At 37.5% G+C, this 24,762-nt stretch overlaps 1 protein-coding gene across 1 annotated transcript in view; it reads right to left on the bottom strand.

The window, feature by feature from the left end:
- The window catches only part of LOC109431822 (hemicentin-2-like), a 402,363-nt gene that overhangs the window by 120,989 nt on the left and 256,612 nt on the right, over window positions 1-24,762 (bottom strand). The window contains exons 2-4 of the mRNA XM_062850072.1: window positions 13,418-13,492; window positions 12,862-13,100; window positions 6,873-6,989 (exon numbers count right to left, since the gene is read on the bottom strand). Coding sequence (XP_062706056.1) covers window positions 6,873-6,989; window positions 12,862-13,100; window positions 13,418-13,463 — 402 coding nt within the window. The 5' untranslated portion in view covers window positions 13,464-13,492. The remainder of the gene's footprint in view (window positions 1-6,872; window positions 6,990-12,861; window positions 13,101-13,417; window positions 13,493-24,762) is intronic.

Raw genomic sequence — 24,762 nt, forward strand, 5'->3', positions numbered from 1 at the left:
AATATGAATGGGCTTTTTTAGAACAAAATGTCTCTTCAAAAACTGCCATTTTTGAGTGCATGAAGGTTTATAAGCTCGAAATTCTGTTATGGTGAGCGAATTGAAAATCGAATGATGAGGAATGAAAGGCCTATGTTCCTTTTACTTGTGGACAAAATTTCAACTTGATTGCTTCATTACTTTTAGAAACTCAGCCTTTTAAAAAAATGTACTATAATAAGTGGACATGTACTAAAATTGTCATATCGTCCAAAATAATTGACCAATCGAGTTCAAATCCACACAAGTAACTCATGAATATTAGGGCAATAACCTGTCAAGAAATCAGCATGATTGATTATCGCATCACAAAATAACAACATTTTAAAGTTTGTTGACAAAAAGTTCAAATTTAGACCATTTTTTTCATACAAAATCGACCATCGATTTTTTTGAAAATAAAAACGTTTTTGTTCATTACACCACACTTTTTTTTAAGACACGAACACTTTCAATGAAAGCACGAGAGCTATTTGCTCTTTGAAGGAAGCATGACACTAGACAACGGTCTAGCATGCAACGCCCGTTGCAAAGCCGAAAACTTTTCCTGACAGCTGCGGTGGGAATTGAACCCGCGCTCTTCAGCACGATGCGACTAAATGTTTGGTGACACTAGTGACACGACCACGAAGCCACACTTAAAATACTATTAGAAATTCCCGCCAGAGTGTGTTCAGGAACTTCTACGGTGATTCACCCAGAAAATCCATACGGAAATTCCATGAGGTTTTTCTCCAAATATTTGGATGGAATGCATTTAGAAATTTCTCGAGTTTTTGAAATGATCTCTACGCGCCAGAAATACTTTCAGCAATTATTTCAGCGATTCTTTCATAAAATCGAAAGTTAAAAAATCCTCTATGGATTTCTTAAGAAAATCTACCACAGACTCGTCAAAGAGTTTTATTAAAGGATTTTTCAGCAATATTTTTCAAGATAATTTGATAAACTTTTATAGGAATTCCGCCCAAGGTTTTTCCTGGGAATTTCTCCATGCATTTCTTTAAAAATATTTTCAAAATTGCCTGCTGGAATTTCTTCTAAAATTTCGCAGGGGTGTTTTTTTTTTCAAATATTCCACTGGAGATTCATTCGAAAGTTCTTCCTGAGATTTCAAAAGAAATTTTACTGAAGATTTCTTCAAAAATACCTTCGGAGATTCTTTTAGAAATTCTCGCTTAGATTTCTTCTGACATTCCGTCAGGGATTAATTTAAAAATATCTTCAGAGTTTAAGGGACTTCTTCATTAATTTCAGTGCAGGATTTCGTTAACAGTTATTTCATGGAGTTACCAAAAATTCATTTAAAAAAAAACTATAAAGATTCTTTCGGAAATTATTCTAAAGGTTTCTTCGAGAATTGCAAGGGGCATTCCTTCTGGGATTCCTGCAGAAATTCCTACACGATTTTATTTTGCAAATTGGTTATGTGGCTAGAATAGCACAAAAATGCATGGAAGAATTCTCGAAAGAATCTCTGAAGGAAATTCTAATGAATTCCCTGGATGATTGTCTGAAAGAATCCCTTCTTTAAAAAAAAAACTTCTTGTTATAAATTTGTAGATTTCCAGAAGAAGTTCTTTAAAAAAAATCTGGAGCGATTCTTGGACAAAAATACTGGGGAAGTACTTGAAGAAACTCCTTTAAATGACTCCTTAACTCAGGCTTGATAATCCTCCTCGAAATCAAAAGAGTTTTACAACATGCTCTAGAGTGGTGTTTTGGTTTTGCCTCGTCGCGAGGGAGCGAACGAACCCCAAACAGAGAGGCAATAAAAACTGAGCGAGGAAGAGGGGAACAAAAAAAGAGCCGATGATTATTTCGGGTTTTTGAGTGCGATTTTCGCCTCGGGAGTTTTTCTTTGTATGGGAGTGGAACTCGCGAGAGCTTTTTGAGTGTGAGTGGACGTGAGAAACACAACAAGCAATTATGAGTGTTGGACGAACTCCTCGCTGCGCGGCAAGCTCGCGCTCGGTGCTGTTGAGGATTTGCGTTGTGATTTCTGAGTTTTATTTTCACTCCTCAGAAAATCGCCAAAATCGCATCCTCATTTTCTCGCGAGGGAGTTTCTGTCAAGCCTGCCTTAACTCCTTGAAAAACAACTTCTTGGGGAACTCTCAAAGTTATTTCAAGGAAAAATTGCTTGATATACTTTTGAGAGATATCCGTAAAGAAATTTCTGAAGGAGTTTCTTAAAAATGTCTTGCAAAATTCCTGCAAGAAATAAGCTCTAAGCAATCCCTGGGGGAATACCTGGAGGAACTTCTGGTGAAACTTCTTGAGAATTTTCTGAAGAAAATTCTTAATAAATGCCTGAGGGAATCTCTGAATACATGGAATAAGACTTTAGGAAATTTTGGAGAAATTTCAACAATAACTCCTTAAACAGTTAAAAGAAAAATCTGTATTTGCAAAGGAAGCCCCTAGAGGAATGTTTGAATTAATCTCTGAAATAACCTCCAAATCTATTTTTCCTGGAATTGCATCTTTTGAAGAAGTCTCAGGAGGAACTCCTTGATAATCCTTGGAGAAATTACTTGAATTCTTGAGAGCATTCCAAAAGAATTCTGTTTGTAAATTCTAACAAATATGTTTAGAGAAACACATGAAAGAATAAATATATGAACAAACTTCCGTAGCAAGGAATATTTCAAATACATAATGGCTAAATGCATCTAAAGAAGAATTTCCGAACGAACCTTGATTGAATCAATCTTGGAAATACTGAGAGAATCTGAGAATGCCTGAAAGAAAACCTAAAGGAATCTTTACAAGAGCTGAACTCAAATTTCAGTCATTTGAAGTCATTCCTAGGAGGGTTTATTAGTATAGGGGGCGCTGAGATTAGGTACTCTTGAGTACCTAACTAACATTTATTGTGAATGTAAACGTTAACAAAGCGTCCTCAATACGGCTTGATACTGAGTTACTGTGTTGTAGATATGGATGGAAGCTTCTATTCAAACCCTATACCAATGAATCTAGCGAACTTAATCCACATGTATATGCTGTGCGAGTAGCTTCTATGTCACCAAGTCATAGCTCTTTCTCGGCTCCTTTGTAACCACTAACTGAATAACATCTTGAGAAAGCGCTTTTTCAGTTTTTTTACAGTTGTTTAATAATAGTTATGCGGCATCCCCAATCTAATCGATTATATATAATTAGGTTATGGATATCTAATACATGTGGAACTGAAATTAACGCTTTTAAAATTGAATAATTTAAGTACCTGCCGCTACTTGGAATTGAACTCTCGATCTCCATATCCACTGGTCCCGATGATGTCCTCGCTGCAACACTGCTTAGACCTGTTCACTTTGAAACTTTTTTTCTCCGATTCTCCGTGACACATCAAATTATCAATCCACATGCAAAAACAAGTCTTCAGTCCAAAATTGAGCCAAATTGATAAAGATTTAAAGGTGTATCAAATCGATTTTGTGTTTTTTTAACCGTTTTCACAGAAATTTACTCATAAATCCAGAAAATTGCTCCGAAAGGGTGCCGAAAATACCGTTAGTAAATAGTTAGTACAATACTCTACAACTTTGCCGAAGATACTACGGTGTTTAAATGGCTTATTTCGAAGCTCTTCAATAATTTTAGTTGAAAAATCACGAAAAAACACGATATTTTTAACGATTTTACATATAAAAGTCATGTAATTTTACATTATTTTACGTGACTAAATTAATTAGCTATTTCTCCTTTGTTTAACGAACATTTCGTCCATACATCGTTTTTGTGTAGGAATTCGTTTTCAATGACTAATTATCAAAAGTATGTCACGTTGATACTAAAAATCGCGTAGAGTTGCCAGCACGAATTAAAACAAAGTTACCCATGATTAAGACGTCATGCCATCGTATTCTAATGTCTTTTGATTCAAGTATCAGATATGGCGCAGATGATAAGGCTCGAGCCTGCGGATCAGAAGGTCCCAGGTTCAAACTCAAATAAATAATAAACTTTTTGTTTTCTTTTTTGTAGCAGTTAGGATGATGAATCTGCCATGACTTACACTACACGCAATCTCCCAAATAATGATGATCGGTACCTGCCAATTAAGCCCATTCCAGGACTAGCTAGATATTTAGTTTACTTGTTGACAAGAAATCGTGTCGACGAGATCAGCTGGACGAAATATTGGACATCTGTTTGATACCGATTAATTTAGCTAAAACAATTCAATACGATGATAGAACTGCTTCTGGATGCAAAATTTATCATACAACTGTGGAGATTACATGCATCTATCTAGCCACAAGCAACACAACTACACGATAAAGGGAAACTTCATTCTTTCTATGCACTCTACGGTTTCGAAACAAGGCTATGATGCCAAATTGCAATGAGATGCAGAGCGTATTCTCATTAACTTATAGCTGGATCGAGACGCAAAAAATCCTATTCCAGGGCTCGAACCTTGAATCTTTGAATCGGCAGTCTCATGCTCAACCATCTACACCAAATTGAAACTGATGCAGATGCGACAAAGAAATGTAATGACGTTTTAATCATGGGTAACTTTGTTTAATTTTGTGCTGGCAACTCTATGCGATTTTTAGTATCAACGTGACATACTTTTGATAATTAGTCAATGAAAACGAATTCCTACACTAAAATGATGTATGGACGAAATGTTCGTTACACATAGGAGCAATAGCTAATTAAATTAGTCACTTAAAACAATGTAAATTTACATGACTTTTACATGAAAAACCGTAAGAATATTGTATTTTTTCGCGATTTTTTAACGAAAATTGTTGAATAACTTTGAAATAAGCAATTTTAACACCGTAGTGTCTTCGGCAAAGTTGTGGAGTATTGTTCCAACTATATTTTAACGGTGTTTTCGGTACCTTTTCGGTGCAATTTTCTGGATATTGGAGTACATTTTCGTGAAAATGCTCGAAAAAACACAAAATCGATTTGATACACCTCTAAACCTTTATCAATTTGGCTCTTTTTTGGACTGAAGACTTGTTTTTGCATGTGGATTGATAATTTGATGTGACACGGGTAGGTCAAAAAAAGTGAACAGGTCTAATATATATGTAGCATATAAAATAGCCCGTTTTGTTTTACTCCAGACAATGCTTATGCTTCAAATTGTGCCACAAGAAACCTTACCCTACTTAATCTTGCTGCAAAAGCTTGTGAAACGTCAAACGCAATAATGTTCACATTGAAGGAGCTGTGTGGTTGCGCCAACAGACTCTGCGTCACAGCTTCTAGCTGAAACAGTGATCTTTAAACAACTACGAAGCGCTGCTGTTTTGTGTATTTGGCAACATTACAAAACGTATTGTATAAAAGCAGCTGTTTTATAGGCTGGGACTCTTATTTGATTTGCACATCTTCCGGCAAATTTTCCGGAGTTAGATTAAAGTGCAATAAAAGCAACACAGTCATTTTCACAGCACAGAGATGGGTAGTTGTAAAGAATTTGTGTAGTAACTATATATCCCGCTTAAAGTTTGTTTTGACAATAATGTTTACATCTGACAAGCCGTGTCAGTATATCAACAGTTTCTTCACTACAGCTTCTAGCTGTAATGATATCTTATACCGGCCTTCAAAGCGCTGCTGGTTTGTGAATTTGTCAGTGTTACGAATTGGACTGCATAGTAGCAGCTGTTCTGTTAGTAGGGACTCCAATTCGATTTGTTTCAAGTTTTCACATCTTCCGGAAAATCTCCCCGAGTTGGAACAGAGTGCAGTTAAGGCAGCCTCAGTGACAAGTGATTGATTTCTGTAAACCGAGTTTGGTAGCTGTATGGTGCTTGTTTTGCAGCCGTGTATTAGCTTACGGATTATATTTGACTAGTTTCCCTTTTACTCAGTTTCGACTGCTTCAACTCGAGGGTTACACAACAGAAAGCAAATGACTGAAGCTTATAGCGCTGAAAATGTTAGTTGGGTTACCAGCTTTTATTTTACCATGACAGCACTGGCTCAAACTCACCTGGCTTCACTGTTACATTTTCATCGCCAGAAGCTAGCAAAAGCTATCCGTTCTGTGACGGTAGTTTGTTTTTATCACCTCAAGGCAGTGGGTGCTTTACAATGTGATAACGGCTCTGTTGATGGTGCGTGCGTGCGTGCTTCTCCAGGTGCTACAACAGTAACTAGGAGAAAGGGACATGGACCGTTGTTCGAATTTCCCAAACACATTTTGCACACACACGAGTATGACTTCTACTTGATGATATGCGGTTCGTCATAAAAAGCACTTGTTGAGTTCTTTGTCAGATTTCAAAACTTTTAAGCTAATTCTGCTTGAGATTGAAAGCAAAATGAGTATATGGGAATCTATGACCAAATTCCCCAATATGTAATCGTTCGTTAAACCGCCACACCCATGCTACATGAACATTGAGCACGCCTTCGGTCGGTCTCAATTACATGCCTCAACCCGTACAGCAAGCGAGGATCAACGGACAATTTTCAACGGAATAGGAAATTGATACGTGTCGAAAACACTGGCCGTGGAGAATTTCGAGTTAAGCTTATGAAGGTGGAAAAGATTTCATCCTTTCCGGGGAAAACCCTCGTATCGATTATGGAGCAGCGCAGCCAGCGATGCGGTATGTGACCTCATTCGGTTCGGTTCGGTTCGGTTTGTTCGAACAACGCAACGAGTTGTTGAATTTCGATTTCGGAGAAAACCGATTTCCCGTGGCGGACCGTGCAATTTCGCGGTGATGACTTTGGCTTGCTATTCCTCCGAAAACAACAGTCATTCAATGTTATTTCGGTCGAGTTGTTTCTGATGTATTGTGGTGGCTGTTTGTGCTTCAAATTTTGAGGCTAGGATCCCGACTTACCTTCAGAGACCAGTCATCTAGCGCGGGGTTGTGCACACTTTGGTACCGCTGGTCTGACGTGTATGTAGCTTTTCCCACTGTCAGCAGGTGAAGGTCCCGGTGCCGTATCCACGAGACCTGTAATGATGGAATTCACTGTTTAGTCACTTCACTATGTAATCCTCATTGACAGACTTCTTGTATTTTCAAATAAATGTAAATGCAAATGGTAAATTCCTATTTCGTAACATCCATTACATATAAGGCCAAACATTTCAATAGGTCCTATCATCTCTTTGTTCACTTTCTCTTTCAATTATTGCAATGTAATGGTACACTTTTCAACTATTTTTGCAGTACAAATCAAAAGGCGATTGTTTTGACCATCGTTCAATGCAAGGAGACAATCATAATACAAATAAACAGCTGAGATATTAACGAAGGAGAGGGAAACCAAAGAGAGCCTTTCTTCTGCAGATAGTACTTTTAGACATGTTTGGATTGATGTAATAAGTGATGATGATCAACACTTTTATATGTAATTTGAAGAGCTGTAACTCAATGAATAACTTGGAGTAACCTTAACGACACAGGTAACTCCAAGCTATTAATTGAGTAATCAGCTCTTTAGTTCAAAACAATTTTATTTTTCAGTCTAATAATAGGGCAAGGTGAGACAAAGGTTTAAGTGGCACAAGAATACTTTTTGAAGTTTCTGAGCTCAATTCAAAATGTTTCTTTCGGATGTCAAAGCTGTTTGAAAGCTTTTGGGTAAGAGTCTTTTACTCTAGAAATTATGACAATTAACTATGGTTAATATCTCGAAAAAATATAAAAAAGGTTTCTGATGGTATTTTCAACACTTCCTTGTGCAGCATAGTTGTCTCATGTAACTTTTTGGCAATTTTGACCTTTATCGCCAATTGGTTCATTAGTACGAATACTTTCAGATACCACTCTTGGTCAGTAAACTTTGGTCGGAAACTCTATGAAAACAACTTCAAGACAATTTGTCCCACGTTAAGTTTTGTCATCATAAACTGTCCCATGTTCGATTTCTCAGCATAAACTGCTCCACGTTCATTTTATTCTATTGAAAGTTATCCTATATTCAGTTTATAGACAAAAAATCAGTTCCGTAAATGATGAAGAGTGAGAAATCAATAATGTATAATATTCAATAAGATTGAGCAAACTGTTTAAGGAATAATTTGTGGAAAGCACAGAGGTTGGGCAGTAAGGAGTGACAATTGAGCAGTGCCGAACAATGAGTGAGAAGATTGGCGTGATAAGTAAAGAGTGAGAGGTGAGCATTGAATAATGGAGAGTGTTAAGAGAGGGGTATGATGCACTGAAGAAAGTGTGGTGGTAAGGGCCAACGAGTGAGCAGTGGTTACTAAATATTGGGCAGTCAAAAGTGAGAGGTTAGCAATTCGAGATGAGGAGTGAGAAAGGAAGAGTGAGTAGTGATAAATGAATAGAGAAGAATAAGCAATAAGAAGTAAACAGTGTAAAATGGTGAGTAACACGTAATCAGTAAACAGTGAGAAATAAACGATAATAAGCGTGAAGCAGTGAAAAGTAAGAAGTGGGCAGTGAAAAGTGAGTAGTGAGGAATGAGTGCAAAGTGAACTGTAAGGAATACGCAGTGATGGATTTTCTTTTTTTTATTTGCTGCTCAAGGAAAAACAATCATTGTTATTTCTTTGGAGCTTGTACGTTTCGATATAAGAAATCTAAAAATGTTCTTGTTTGCTTGTTTAGAAAATCGATGAAAAATTAAAATTTGGTAAAACATTTGAGGATATTGAGGGACTTCTAGAAAAAATATACACTGAATGTAATACTCATCGCGGATTTTTTGAAGATGTCAAATATTTTAAATTCTCCAAAAATCTTATCCTTAGATTTTTTCTTATTTTTCTGTAGAAAACTGATTTTTAGATTTTCTTAATAGCCTAGGAAGTCCCTCAATATCCTCAAATATTTTCGAAGAAATCATTTCAATCCAACAAACTGTTTTCGAGTTATATTTTTTTGACAAGATTATTTGTATAAAAGGTAAATCATGAGTTAAGCTGGAAATACTCAAACTTATTTCTGGAGAAATCATTAAAAACTTCCGAACGAATTTCCTGAAAAAATCTCAGGAAAAATCTTGGAAGAATTCGTCAGAGAAATCCCTAAAAGGAATCTGGGAAAAATCAATAAAGGAATCGTGGAAGAAGTCTCCCAAGGAATCCCTGAAAAACACCCAGGAGATATCGCAGAATACCTTTGATAATGTCGAAAAGAAAAACCAAGTGCAATCTATACAGGAATTCCGGAAGAAACCCATTAAGTGATCTCTGGAAGGATTTCTGGAATTCATTCCAGGATTCATTCTGGAATGAATTTCAGAAACTAAGTACAGTCGATAAACGAATCCCGAAAAACGGAAAGAATCCCTAGTCAAATCTTTGGAATAATCTATGAAAAATCTTCAGTTAGCCTAGTGGCTAAGGCTATGGATCATCCAAGGTTCCAAAATTGTACAGATTTCTTCAGATTTTTTTCTTGGAATTTCCTCATTGAATGTTCCAGAGGTTCTTTCAGGAATTCCTCCAGTAGTAACTTCAAACATTATTCCAGGGATTAAAAAAAATCTTTTGATATTTTTCTAGACATTCTTTATATTTCTTTTGAAATTTACAATAAATTCCTTCGCAAATTCTCTCAGATATTCGTTCAGATAACCTTCTAGGGATTCTTTTAACATTTTTCAAGATACTCTCCCAATGATTGTTTTCTCTGGCCATGTTTTCAAATTTCTCCCAGTGGTTCCTACAAGAACTCAAACAAGCATTCTGTCACGAACTCCTCTATAGAGTCTTCCAGGAATTTCTCCATTTAATTGGAATCTTTTGAAGAAATGTCTTCATAACTTTCTTCAGCGATTCCATCAGAGATTCTTCTCACATTTTTTCTTCAGTGGTTTAAGCTAGAATGCCTACTGGATTACTTCAAGCAATTCATTGAGAGATTACCTTACTAATTCATCCGAATATTTCTTCATGTATTTATTTTTTTAACTTCTTACAGCATTTTCTCCAAAAATACTTTTAGGAATTTCTCCTTGGAATCACTCAGATATTTCTATAGAAATATTTACTGGGTATTTAAATACATTTCCTTCATAAATTTCTCAATTTTCATTTTTTTTTAAATCTACATGTTCCTGCTTTTCTTTTTTCAGACATTCCTCCAGAAATACATTCAGGAACATATTTCCTCAACAACTCCTTATGACATTTATTCTGGAATTCTTCCGAAAATATCCCAAGAAGTTCTCTTGGGAATTCTAATGGAGATTTCTAGAAAAGTTTCTTCAAGAAATTCAAATATTTCAGAGTCTTTGGAGAAGTTCCAGAAAGATTTCTCGGTGGAATTTCTAAAATAGCTTTGGAAGGAATCTGACACTAAACTTCTGAAGAAATTCATGTAGAAGCTGTAATTTTTTTTTGTAGAAATGTCTGGAAAAAGTCTCGGAAGAATCTCTGGAAAAATATCTGTGATTCTTCCGAGACTTCTTCCAGATATTTCTACAAAAATTCTACAGCTTTCTTCATTAATTTCTTCAAGAGTTTATTTTCAGATTCCTCCCGAAGCTACTTTCGAAATTCCACCAAGAAATCTTTCTGAAACTTCTCCAAAGACTCTTAAGTATTCCATGGATTCCTCCAGGTAAAATAACAGGGATTTCTGCAGATATTCTTTAGAAGATTTTATTGTCCTAAATTCCAATAAGGATTCCTACTAAAATCTTCCAGGAACTCCAGCGCGCATTTTTTTCATGAAAGTTCGTCATTCTTTAGCTTTGAGGAGCAGGCAGTTGCAACTTTTTTTTTGCTGTTTGCTAATAAGCAACAAAACATAATTATAAGGCAGCGTCCATTTATTACGTAACGCTTAAATCGGCACATTTCATTTTTTTGTATGGGTCGTAACACTTGGTCGCACTGCCCCTTCCCCCTAGCACATTACGTAATTTGTGAACGGCGCCTAAACTTGGAACTGAAAAATTACGTGACAAATTACGGTGTTGAAAAATAAAATTGCCATCCGTAAAAGGTGGTACGGTCAAAATTTGGTCAAACTTTTTTTTTCATAACTTTGGACTGCGTACACCAAAATAGCTGATTTTTGGATCAGTAATGGTGCATTACATGTAGCTAATGTCATACAATTTTCATCAAAATCGGTTTAGTTTTTGCGGAGATATTGATGAATCCTGAGATCGGATGAAAGCAACAGATTGCATGCCGGAAATGGATAGAAATCGAGGCGTGGATATGTTCGTCCGATGAAATGGAACTTGGTGAGATCTGTCTGATTTACTCTTCGTACACTATATTGTTCTATAATCTATGACTAAACTTTTTTATTTGGAATGTGTCATAATCGTAAAATTAATTAATATTTTTAAAATTGGACGTTATTGAGGGATCATGGGACCCCCACGTTTTAGTTTGTTTTTAGAGAGCGAGTAGCGCTTAAGCCTAGCGCTTAAGCCTAGGCAATAGGGCCAGGATACGGAGTAAATACCTGTGTTCCATCCTAGGAAGGACCAAGGACCAAGGGGTGGCATTAACCTTCTTAGCATCGTCACCCCCACCGATTTTCACCGTATTTTGCCTTTCCATAAACTGAGCGGTTGGTACGAGATGTCCCCACTCATATTTTTAATTGCTGAATTAAAAACGCTGCACAGTAGGCCTGGCCGCTTTAATGCTTGTAATGCATCTATGATGTACTGCAATCATTAATAATGACAAGAAAAATTATGGAAGTAGTCGATTCTATCATTTTCCAGGATTTTTTCAATGAATGGCTGTGTATGTGAAGACTAGACTAGACTAGACTAGACTAGATATTGTTGAATCCTGAGATCTGCAATTTTAAAATTTTGTACAAAGAGGCTTCAAAAATAAGAACACATTTTTACTGTTTTATTTATAGAGCCAGAAATACTGAACTGAATTCAATGATTTTTTTTCTGTATATAAAGAATGCAAGTCCAAATGTTGTGTAAAAATTTCATTCAATTTGTTTTGTCCTTTTAAAAGTTATATTTGTTTAAGTGGCACCCTGTCAGTTTTTTTCATATTCAAACTGCCACAACTTTGGAAGTATTCATACATAATGGCTCAAAATTTTACTTAGATCATATTTGTATAATAGTATTATACTGTAAAATTTTTATATGAATCGGAGCAGTATTAGTAGTTTTATAACCAAAAGTGTGCTCTACTGATCTTAAATTGTCAAAGATTTACTATGGAGCGCCTTTGTACAACATTCTAAAAAGGCAGGTCGTTGGTTTTATCTATATATCAACCAATACTTAGTGGATTTTGATGACAATTTTATGGCCTAAGCTACAAATAATGTACCATTACTGGTCCACAAATCAGATGTTTCAGTGTACGCAGTCTGACGTTATGAAAAAAAATGTATGACCAAATTTTGACCGTACCACCCTTTATTATACTGCAAAAATCAGTTTAGTGCTGACTAAAACACTATAGATAAAACATCGTAAGTTCAATCTGTTATGGCTTGATAGAAAGTTATACTTTATTTCTAAGAAGAGAAAAAATATACCAAAACAATCAGGCAAATTCATTCAACACATTGAATTTGTCATGAAAATTCTGGACAATTCAGATTATGCCTAAAATTTTCTGATAATTTTCAACCAATTATTTTTGCCAACCCACCTCGAAAAAACTAGAATCCTACCAAAATTTTCCGAGTGGGGGGTGACATAAGAGAAAATCAAAATTTGTGTCTTAATAAACGGATTGTTTCAAAATATCAAACCCACCCTGTATCTAATATCGTAATGTTCTTTATGAATGGTCTCCTTGCCTAATGCAGGGTCGTATAATATGCAGTGACTCCCGAATAGAGCACCAAACGGAAGCTCATATCTTACATGACCCGAACGTCCTCCACCCCCATAACTTACCGTTCGATTGCCGAGATTTCGCACCCGGCAGTTGAGATAGGCCGTGTTTCCCACCAGCGCCGTCACATTCCGGGACGCCGAGATGTCAAAGTACGGCCCCCGGTCCAGCGGGTTTTTCACGCCAATGTCGTCCCCGTCCAGGTCGGCGTCGTCAAAGGACGACGTCTGAAAGTAGTGCTTCGGAGGTGTGTACGTGTGCGGCTCGTCGATGTCGACCGACTGCGAGTGGGAGGAAATGCCTACACAAACGGAAACGGAACAAAGAAGAAGAGTGTGGAAAAAGACGCGCAGTGGCAAAATTGATTGATCCGAAATTAATTACATTTTCCGGCCGACGAATTTCATCCTGGTGACAGAGTTTCCATTCGCGCTGGGATTGTCTTTTGGGGGGGGCTGCCAGCATTCAGCAGTCGACTCTGGGACGTGGTTTCATCAATCTGTCTTTAGAATTTGATTAATATGGTACTGGTACACACATTCGGAGGGAAATGGGGGGATCACAAACAAACTGTGATCAGGATGAAATTCGGTCCGGGACGTGCGGATCTAATCTTACCGTTATTAATGTTTAAGAAAATCATCACAACCACTATATGCTTCATAGTTCCTAGGTGTGCCGAAGATCCATATTCTGTAAATGGAGAAAGACAGAGAAAAGATAAATGAGTTTTGTTTGTTTCGGAATGTAGATGATGGTTCAATTGGATTACTGCCGGCTGTCGCCCCAGCTGAATGGAACAATGGCTGCATTTATTGGGGAGGGAAAACTTTTCCATGGGGAGGACTTTGAGTTTGCGTTTTCATTGTTTAACTTTTGTGTTATAAAGTTATTTGCAGTGTAATAATTGTACAGATTTTTTAACTAATCATTATTCAGTCATTTGAGCCATACTGAACACTGTCAGACTACGTATGGCAGTGTATGACTATGATAATATGACAAAGGTTTGGTTTTCTCACCAGCACTTTAGAAACTGTTTGTATTTTCTTAGAAGATTTCAATGAAAACCTAATGGTTGAGGCTTCAAATGGATCTATGATGATGAATAATTGTATTCCCGATCCTACTGTATATTTAATATAACACGATATTTTTTTAGGAATTCTTCTAGAGATTCCTCCAGATATTTCTAACAAAATAACCATAGATTCCCTAAAACATTGTGGATGATTTTTTCAGAAGTTCCTCCAAAATTACCTTCAGAAATTCCTACAGGGGAACTTCCGGAAATTTTACTGAGAATTGTTCTAAATTTTCCATGGTGAAGAAATTCCTCCATGGGTTATTTCAAAAATTTATTGGGGGATTCTTTCAGAAAATCATCAAGAAATTCTTGATCTTTTTTCAATAGTTTTATTCTTACAGAGATTTTTTTTTCTAAAATATCTTCCAAATAATCTTTTCGAAATAATTTTTAGAGGTGTCTTGAGTTCCTCCAAAAAATTTCCAAAGAATTTCTATGTAGAAGCTTCTTAAATGGCTTCATTGGTTTCTTATCATTCGTCTTATCGTAACATCCCAACTGGGAGAAAGACTGCTACTCAGTTAAGTGTTATATAAGAACTTCCACGGTTTTCAACTGATAACTTCCTCTGCCGATGACCGGTTTTCATATGTTTCTTGTGGCAGATATGAAAATACTTAATGTCCAAGGAAGTCCAGGACATTTCTGCTACAGAAAGCTCCTGAACCGACCGGAAATCAAACCCACCACTCTCAGCATGGCCATGCTGAATACCCATGCCTTTCAGGCCGGGGCTATAGGGGTCCAATAATTCCTTAGAAAGGTTATAAATTTAACCTAATAGGTTACGCGAAAATTGTTCATTTTCAAATATTTGCTGAACCTTAATACCACTTGTATGTGTAAGACGTTCAGCTAATCCCATCCGAATGGGGTTTGGATTGTGAAAATAAGCTAACCATGTGTGATTGTTGAATCGGGTTCAGGCTTGTTTTTTATATATTTTTTCTACAGTTCAGAAATATCTCCCGAGATTGCTTCAGAGATTATTCCAGGAATTCTTCCAGATATTCTTCGGCTTTTTTTTTTTCACAGAAGTGCTTAACGAAAAATACTGGAAGTAAAAAATACTGGAGTAATTCTTATATCCTAAAGGGATATAACAAACAAATTTGCAAGGAATCAATTTCCAAATGAATTGATTTATTTGAAGGAATCTTTGAACAAATGCCTAAAAAGCTCTGCAGTTATTCGAAGAAAAAATCCCTGATATAATCCTAGAAAAACGCCAAGAATCCTGAAGTAAATTCTGAAGGAATTCCTGAGGATCCCTGAAAAAAAAAGCGAGAAAATCCATAAAGAAAGGTCATAGTAAATCCCAAGAGAAGCTTATTATGCAACCCCTAGAGAAAAAGGAATATCTAAGGATATTCTAGGACACCTCTTGAAGATTTTTGAATTGGATTTGGATGACTCGGGCGCCACATGGGCATAACGGTCCCGAAATCAAGTTTTTTTTTTGTTCACTGAGGTCGGGCAATCTTCTAGATTGATTTATTGATTTGTCTTTATTTCAGACGCTTTCTGCCCTTATCTGGTTCGTCTCTGTTTTTAACCTTCTAGAGATTCTTTCAGATGTTTCCCTAGAGTTCTTCTTTAGAAATTTTGGAATGTTTTTACTAACTCTTTCAGAAATTATTGTTGCAATTTCTCCAAAGGTTCTTTCATGTGTTACTCTACGTATACTCGGTGATTCTTTTAGCCATTTAATTGGAAATTTCTCCAAATATTCTCAAATAAATCGACTTAAAAATCCTCCAGGACTTTCTCTCTCCAGGGATCATTTAGCTAGAATACATTCAGACCTTTTTACAGGGATTTTTTTCGGTAATGCTTCAGGAATTCCTCCAAATACTATCTCAACAGTTCCTTTAATTCTGAATCTACATGGCATTTATCAAGATTTTTTTTAAGAAACTCTTTTATGAATACCTTAAAAATAGTTCTCCATTTCCATCGATTATTTTTTGAAAATTTTCTTCAAAAATTTTATTTTTTTTCAATGTTTTTTTTCATGATTGGCTCCGGGATTTTAACTGCATTTCTCCAGTACTTCAGGGATTTTTGTGAACCAATCTCTTCAGAAGTTGTATAAGAAATTCTTCTAAGTATTCCTCCAGAGATATCCCTAAGAGGTCTTCCAAGGATTCCTTCAAAAAATCCTCCAGGGATCCCTCAAAAATGCATAGAGGGATTTCTTGAAGAATTTCACAAGTACCTTCATCTGTGTGTTTTGCATACATTTTCAAGACACTCCTTCAAAAAATTCTGCACGGATTTCTCTAGGCATCTCTTCAGAAAATTTTGGAACTACCCAGACAACCAGCAATCGTATAAGATGTTGCATATGATGATAAAGTGGAGGCCATATGCGTACATGCCTCCATTTATCGCCTCCACTTTAACATCATATGAAACATCTTATACGATGAGTGGTTGACTGGGTAGTTCCTGCATTTCCTGCAGAAGCTTCTGGTTCAAAAAAATGGAAGAGGTATCTTAAAGATTTTTTTCTGGTATTGTTTTTTTTTAATCTGAATGCTTATTCAGGAATTCATCACGAGATAACGTCGGGAATTGTTTCAAGAATTTTTATCTTGGAATCCCTCCAGAAAGTTTTCAATACTTTTTTCCAGCAATCTCCAAAAGTAACACCAGGAGTTATTTGAACGATTCCTTCAGTAATTTCCAGAAATTTCCCTACAAATCTACTGAGGAATTCTTTCAAGAATACTTCCTGTATTTTGGTGCAATATCGGGGGAATCTTCTGAAAAAAATCTGTGGAGGAATATCTGAAACAATTCCTCCGGAAATCTTGGAAGAAACCCAGTGAGATAATTCTGAAGGGGAGATTAAAAAAAAGATTCTGGCAGGAGCTTCTGCAGGAATTTCTGATCTCTAGGAGTTATTAGAAGAACCCTTGAAAGAATTACCGAAAGAATCTCTGTAGGGTTAAAAACAAAACTAAGAGGAATTTCTAAGAAAAATCTAAGAGGGAATTTTGGAGAAATCTTTTGTTGCAATTCTTGAAAAAAAATTCCTACAATTCTGCAAACGTCCCTGAAGACATTTTGAAGAAATTTTAGTATCAATTCGAGCAGAATTTTTTGAAAGATTCACTGAAAGTATTCCGGTAGAAAATTCCAGTTGAAACCAATGAAATTTTCCTTGTTTAAATCTCTAGAGGAGCAACCGAAGAAGTACTAGGGATAATCTTGAATCCCAAGAGGAATTTCTGAAAAAAAAAATTGGAAATATTTTTGAAGAAGCTTCTCAAGAAACCCTTAGCGGAAATCCTAGAAAAGTTTATTGAGTAATTTTTAAGAAAATTCCAGGAGAAAACTTCCGATAAAATTCTTGGAAAATTTTCTGAAAATATTTCTGAAGCGTTCTATGGACATATTTCTGAAGGAGTTTCTGGAGACACGTCTATTTAAGCATCATTATACAAATCTCTTGAAATATTTTCAATGGTGTTCCGGTAGCCTTAAAAATATTTTTGACTTCAAGGAGAAAATCTTAGAGTTATTCTTAGCAGAAATTTCGAAGAAATTTCTGGGTAAACATGAAGGGGTATCTGGAGGAAACCCAAAACAAATCTCTGATAGAGATAGAGAACACTTAGAAGAAGAACTCTAGAAGAGAAGTACAATGTTAGAATCTCTGGAAGAATTCCTTCACGATTTTCTGGATGAAGCCTCGAGGAAATTTTCAAAAGAATTCAGACGGCAATTCCTGAAAACAAATACAACGCTGGTGGACATCTTTTAAAGAAATACCTGTACGAATTTCTGAATGAATATCTTGTGGAATATTTGAAGAAACCACAGGAAGAAATAATGAAAGAATATTCGGAAGAATTTCTGAAACAATCCCCACAGAAAACGCTGAGGCTATCCCTGGAGAAATTCTTAAAGGATTTTCTTAATAAATCCCCAGAAGTATTTAAAAAGTTTTCGGAGTTTCAGAAAAAAATTACCCAAAAGAATTATTGGATACATATTTGGGATAAACTTTCTAAAGAATACCTGCAAGAATTTCCAAAGAAACTGATGGAAAAGTTTCTGGAAAAGATCTTGGTAGATCGTATTCCTAGAGTAATTACTGAAGGAATCCATGTATCAATTTTGGAAGGAGTCCATAGAAGATTTCGCAATGAAATTCTTGGGAAAATAAATTGAGGAATGTCAAAAAAATTCTGTAGCACACTTCAGAGATAGATATAGATTTCCTGCAGGATATTCTACAGGAATCCATAGAGTCATTTTAGAAGGAATTCAAAGAAGGAGTTCCTCAAATAACTTCCGGGGTAATCTTCTACAGGTTTTCATGGAAAAATTCTCAGATAAATCTCTTCGAAGGCATTTCTGGTAGAATTTCTTGAAATTTCCCTGGAGGAAATGCTAAAAATTTCTGAAAACATGCCTGGAAGATTTTTCAAAGGAATCGATGGAGGAATTTGTGGAGGAATCTCTCAAAGAATATCTAAAATAATAAATACAGGATTTCTAGAAAAAACTCATGAGTTTCAGCTTTACCGCCCGTAGGTGCTGCTCCAAAATCGCCAGACCAGCTACACTCATACATGGAACCAATGAGATATCTGCCGGGGACTAGTCGGCATCTTCACTGTGTGAGCGTTGGTGATCTTCTATTTTTAGGCGACAATGACGCCTGCCACGTCATAACGCAGATCAATGTGGGGAAGGGGAAAGAAGTGATGATTGCAATCGTTTATATCCACATCAGACCGTATATAACTCTGCGTCTGCACAAATTTATGTGGATGTCGGAGAGTTGGTGGGATTTTGTTGGCATAGGGTTCACACACTGGTGTGTGGATGCCAGGGTAAGGTGATAGAATTGTGTGTTTTATTATTATGAAGATGTGCGGCACAGTTCGCTTGATTGTATAACTTGTATGCATTATCTGATAGATTGACACTGTGGTGTGAAAGTCAGGAAGGAAGGGAAACGGCTTTTTCAACCTGTTTCTGTTCTAGCGATGGCTAGAAACATGTGAATATACATGAGTTGTATATGTAGAGAGGAGGGAGAGAGTATATAGAAAGATGCGAAGTAGGAGGAAAGGGACAGGCCAGGGATTAAACCCAGGACCTTCTGCATACGAATCAGAAGTGGTAGCTACTAGACCACCACACCCGTCTTAGGATTTCTGAAAAAAAACCTGGTTTCTGAAAAAAAAAAGAACTCATGGCGGAATTTCTGAAGCAATCTATGCAAGATTTTCTTTCGTGAAATATCGGAATAATAGCTAATTAAATATCTGAGTTAATCCCTGTATTAAACACAAGAAATCTCAGAAGAGAATTTCCAAAGGTTTATATGGTAACATTTTTTAACGGTCCGTATAAAAATTTCAGGGGAAATTTGTGGGGTAATTGTTCAAGAAAATTACAGAAAAAATCCCGATTTATTTTTTTTATTATTTATCATAGAGTTTTTGTTTGCACGTGTGAGGCACACAAAAATGGAAAAGTCCAATATGAGGACGCAAACAATAGTAATAGGCGGTTAATTGGTCTGTTAGTTAGGCGCAACAGGCTAAAATATTCACATTTTTTTCTGAAATATCTAAAAATTCATATTTGTGGATTTCTTATATAGGGTGATCATTTGGGAAAGATTTGAGGCCAATTTAGAGTTCAATGGGTTTATTTTATTATCTTAATAGCTGAACAGCGCGAGCACGGTGCAGTTTCAGTTGCTTGATAACTGTCACAAAAATATGAAAGAAAGCAATAGAAAACACAGATTTTTATCAAATTTGCAATATTTTATTTTTCTGTCAAGTCAATGAACATTTCATTATGAATATTCTATTATAGCTAAAATTAACGATGGCGCATGCATTCCAAAATAACAATTAATGCTGAACAGTGAGAGTAATAGCTAAACAGTGGCTGATCAATGGTGAGAAAGGCTGAATACAATGATAGCTGAATATTGGTCTGAAACATGGTTGTTCAACCTCTTTATTTAGTCAGCGATACATAGATGTCTAAATATTAAGTTGAATATAATATTATTGTAATCTATGTAACCGCTTTAAAACATACACCAACATGTAGAACTAAACATCTCTTGTTTAACCTTCAATCAAATAACTTTTGACAGCTGACCCAAACATGTTTTTTTGTAGAGCCCACATCGCTTCTCCAGCCTCAATGCAGGCTTAGTTCAACTTATGTTCTTGATTGTTCAGACACAACAAGTTATGCTTTCGTGTTCGGGGATATGTATACAATTGTGTGGTGTAGGTACTTAAGTTAAGTGACTATAAAACATCAAGCCCGAGTTCAATGCCCAGTTTTCCAATAGATTCATTTATACATTCCTGAACATCTCTCCTGCAAATAAAAAGTAAATGGTAAATATAATGTCACGAAAGTATTTTTTTTAATTTTTACACAATTAATTAATTTGGTTGAGTACTGATGAAGCGCATATTAAGCCTTACATAAGCCTTTCAATGAACCAAAAATCAGCTAAAGGTTAAATAAAATCACCAACATTAGATGTTTAGAAGCTGAATAAATGTGCTCACATGAAAGCTGCTTAAAAATAGTAGGCAAAACGTTTGTACAGCATCAATTTGTTACCTGGGTTGAACTCTGTATGGCTTTTGTGGTCATTCAAGCATAAGTGTACATTAGACCTCTTCATAAAAAATGAAATTTCTCGAATTCTGCCAGTCACCCCCACATCTTAATTCTAATGCTGAAACAAACTTCTGGTCGAATTTTCAGCTAAATTGGTGAAGATTTCGAGGTGCCTCAAATCAAAAATGTGTTTTTTGGTCATTTTTTACCTTTAAAAAATGCCCATGAAGGCTAGAAGCCATATAAAATATCGCAGCCGCCAGTAAATTAAAGTTTTTTCTATTCCTTACAACTTTTGTGAACATTATGTGCTGATCGGAGAATGTTTTGATCATATTTATTCGATTTTGAGTCATGCAAGTACTCTAAAAAGTTACATTTTTCAACAGTTTTTGTTCTACGAAATTCAAACACACAACTTTTCTAACAAGTACCAAATCATTGAATAATTGCCCACATTTTTCTGAACAATATTGCCATACATCATTTTCTTATCCGATCTACGAAAAAAATCACAAAAATCGAAAAGTAGAAGCTTTCCTGAGTTTTTTGATATCTGGGGTTGATGCAACTGTTATTATTACTTATTCGTTTATTTGGAAGGCTCGGGCGCCACTTGGGCATAACAGAGCCGAAATCATCTTTACATTTTTTTATGTTGATTTTACATGTTGTTTTTTAAATTTATACTGACTTAATACTAGGTTAGTTTTGGGAGCCGAAGTACTCGCGGCTGTTTCGAGGTTAGGGATAACAAATATATAAAGTTGGAAAGGAGGGAATTAAGGGACTTATACTAAATTACTTGCTATCTTATACTAAAAACCTTGATGGGACCGACTGTCCTAATCTGTAACGGGGCTAAACAGAAAGGGCTTTATCGGAAGACAACGACAAGAAGAGGACAAACGGAAAGGGGGGCAACGAAAGACAGGGAGCGAACAACAAAACCAAATTTCGGGCAACGAAAACAAGGAACGTACGAGATCAAATTCTGACATCAACACGTTTCAAAAACTGGTAAATAAGATCCATGTACTCCAAATCAAGGCCTGCCAACACTTCTCTAACGGGTTTCTGTTGTTTTCCTCGGACCCGGAGAGTTTCATACAGCTCAGATCTGACTTCACGATGCTCATCGCATCCCCACACGACATGTTCGATATCCTGGTAAGCCACGCCGCAGACACAGAGATTGCTTTCCGAGAGCCCAATACGGAAGGTATGTGCGTTTAACAAATAGTGGTTGGACATCAGCCGACACATTACACGAATGAAATCGCGGCCTGAATCCAACCCTTTGAACCATGGCTTCTTCGATACCTGCGGAATGATGGAGTGCAACCATCTACCCATCTCTCCATCTCTCCATTTGTGTTGCCAGCTGATCAAGGTCTCCTGACGGGCTAATGCAAAAAATTCGTCGAAGGCAATTTGACGCTCGTAAATCTCGCCTTCGCTAGCGCCCACCTTAGCCAGAGAGTCCGCTTTCTCATTACCCGGAATTGAGCAATGTGAAGGGACCCTAGCTATGGTGATGGTGTATGAGCGTTTGGACAAAGCACTCAAGACTTGGCGAATTCCATTCAGGAAGTACGCTGAGTGCTTCATCAGTTTCATTGACCGAACAGCCTCCAGAGAACTTAGACTGTCGGTAAAAATGAAGTAGTGCTCAGGTGGGAGAGTGCGAATATACTCTAAGGTGTAGTATATAGCCGCTAGCTCAGCAATGTATACCGAGCATGGCTTTTGAAGCATGAAGGTGGCGCTATGAAATTCGTTGTAGACACCGAAACCAGTCGAATCATCGGTTTTCGAACCATCTGTGAAGAACTGTCTGTCCCCGCTAACATGCCCGAACTTACTTGCAAAAATTTGTGGAATACACACGGAACGAAAAGATTCTGGTATTCCGGTGATCTCATCCTTCATGGACAGATCAAAATCCACAGAGGAACTGTCGAAGTCTGAGAAGTTATCACGATTGGTGTTAACCGGAGATGGGCTTACCTCCAACGTCATGTACCAGTAGTACACACTCATAAAACGAGTTTGAGGGTTCTGTGCAAGCAGCTTTTCGAAGTTTTCAATGACCAATGGATTCACAACCTCGCATCGGATGAGGAACCGGAACGATAACTCCGCAAAGCGGTCTGTCAGAGGCTGTACACCAGCAAGTACCTCTAAGCTCATAGTGTGAGTTGAGTTCATGCAACCTAACGCGATCCGAAGGCAACGGTACTGAACCCGTTGAATCTTCAGTAAGTGTGTTTTCGCCGCGGATTGAAAACAGAAGCTACCGTATTCTAAAACCGACAGAATGGTTGTTTGGTACAGCCTGATCAGATCTTCCGGGTGTGCTCCCCACCATGTTCCGGTAATAGTTCGCATAAAATTGATTCGCTTTTGGCATTTTTGTATCAGATACACAATGTGCTTCCCCCAGGTGCATTTAGAGTCGAACCAGAGACCAAGATATTGAGAAGACATGCTATGAGTGATTGTCTTACCCATCAGAACGAGCGGAAACTTAGCCGGTTTGTGTTTTTTAGAAAAGACAACCATCTCAGTTTTCTCCGGAGAGAACTCGATACCCAGCTTGAGAGCCCAAGTGGACAAATTGTCCAAAGTATCCTGTAATGGTCCTTGCAGATCAACTGCTATTGATCCCGTCACAGAAACAACACAGTCATCCGCAAGCTGTCTTAACGTGCAATTTTCCATGAGACAATCATCTATGTCTCTGACATAAAAATTGTAAAGAAGGGGGCTTAGACATGAACCCTGGGGGAGACCCATGTAACTTATTCGTGAAACTGTCAAGTCACCATGAGCAAACCTCATCTGCTTCTCAAACAGCAAATTATACAAAAAGTTGTTTAAAATTGGTGAAAGGCCACTTTCGTGGAGTTTGTCGGAAAGAACATCGACACAAACTGAATCAAAAGCCCCCTTAATATCCAAAAACACTGAGCCCATTTGCTGTTTTTGAGCAAAGGCAAGCTGAATTTCTGAAGAAAGTAACGCAAGACAGTCGTTCGTTCCTTTGCCTCTGCGGAAACCAAATTGTGTATCTGACAACATGCCCTTCGATTCAACCCATTTGTCCAGTCGAAAGAGAATCATCTTCTCCAACAACTTCCGTAGGCAAGACAACATCGCGATTGGACGGTACGAGTTATGATCCGACGCGGGCTTCCCTGGTTTTTGAATAGCTATCACTCTCACTTGCCTCCAATCATCCGGAACGATGTTGTTATCCAGGAACTGATTGAACAAGTTCAACAAGCGCCTCTTAGCGACGTCGGGGAGGTTTTTAAGCAAGTTGAACTTGATGCGATCCATCCCTGGAGCAGAATTGTTACATGAAAGGAGAGCAAGTGAGAATTCCACCATCGAAAACGGTCTATCCATGTCATCCCTATCTTCGGAAACGTTACGAATTATTCGCTCCACGGGTACGGAATCTGGACAAACTTTTTTTGCGAACTTGAGAATCCACCGGGGAGAGCTTTCCCTATACTCGTTAACCGACGACGCGTTACGCATTCTTCTCCCGACGTTCCAAAGAGTTTTCATCGAAGTCTCGCGCGACAAGCCCTCGACGAAGCGACGCCAATAACCGCTTTTCTTCGCCTTGATCAAGTTCTTAAACTTGCGTTCAAGGGAAGCGTACCGCTCAAAGTTGTCGACCGTACCGCGTTTACGAAACCCTTTAAACGCCGCGGATTTCTCGCGATAGATTTCTGTACACTCACTGTCCCACCATGGATTGGGGGGTTTCCTACGAACCGACGGACCTGGTACTGGCCGACGTTGTGCCTGAAGCGCGCTACCGATGATCAGTTCTGAGAGAAACTGATACTCTTCCCGCGGTGGAAGGACTTCTACAGATTGCACACCGTCGATGATTGCTTCCGCGTACTTCCCCCAGTCAATGTGTTTCGTGAGGTCATAGGTGATGTCAATAGATGGAGGCTGCTGTGGGCCATTGGAAATAGAAACAACGATCGGCAGATGATCACTACCATGGGGATCCTGGATAACCCTCCATGTGCACTCCAGCGATAGTGAGCTCGAACAGATTGAGAGGTCTAATCGGCTGTCTCTGGGACTGCCATCTTTAGCTGGAGGTGCCACTCGCGTAACTTCCCCAGTGTTCAAAATTGTCATGTTGAAGTCGTCGCAGAGGTCATATATCAAAGATGAACGGCTATCATCGTACAGTTCCCCCCAGCCTGTACCATGGGAG

Source organism: Aedes albopictus, chromosome 2 (genome assembly GCF_035046485.1).
Source record: "Aedes albopictus strain Foshan chromosome 2, AalbF5, whole genome shotgun sequence".
Classification (NCBI taxonomy): Eukaryota; Metazoa; Arthropoda; class Insecta; order Diptera; family Culicidae; genus Aedes; species Aedes albopictus.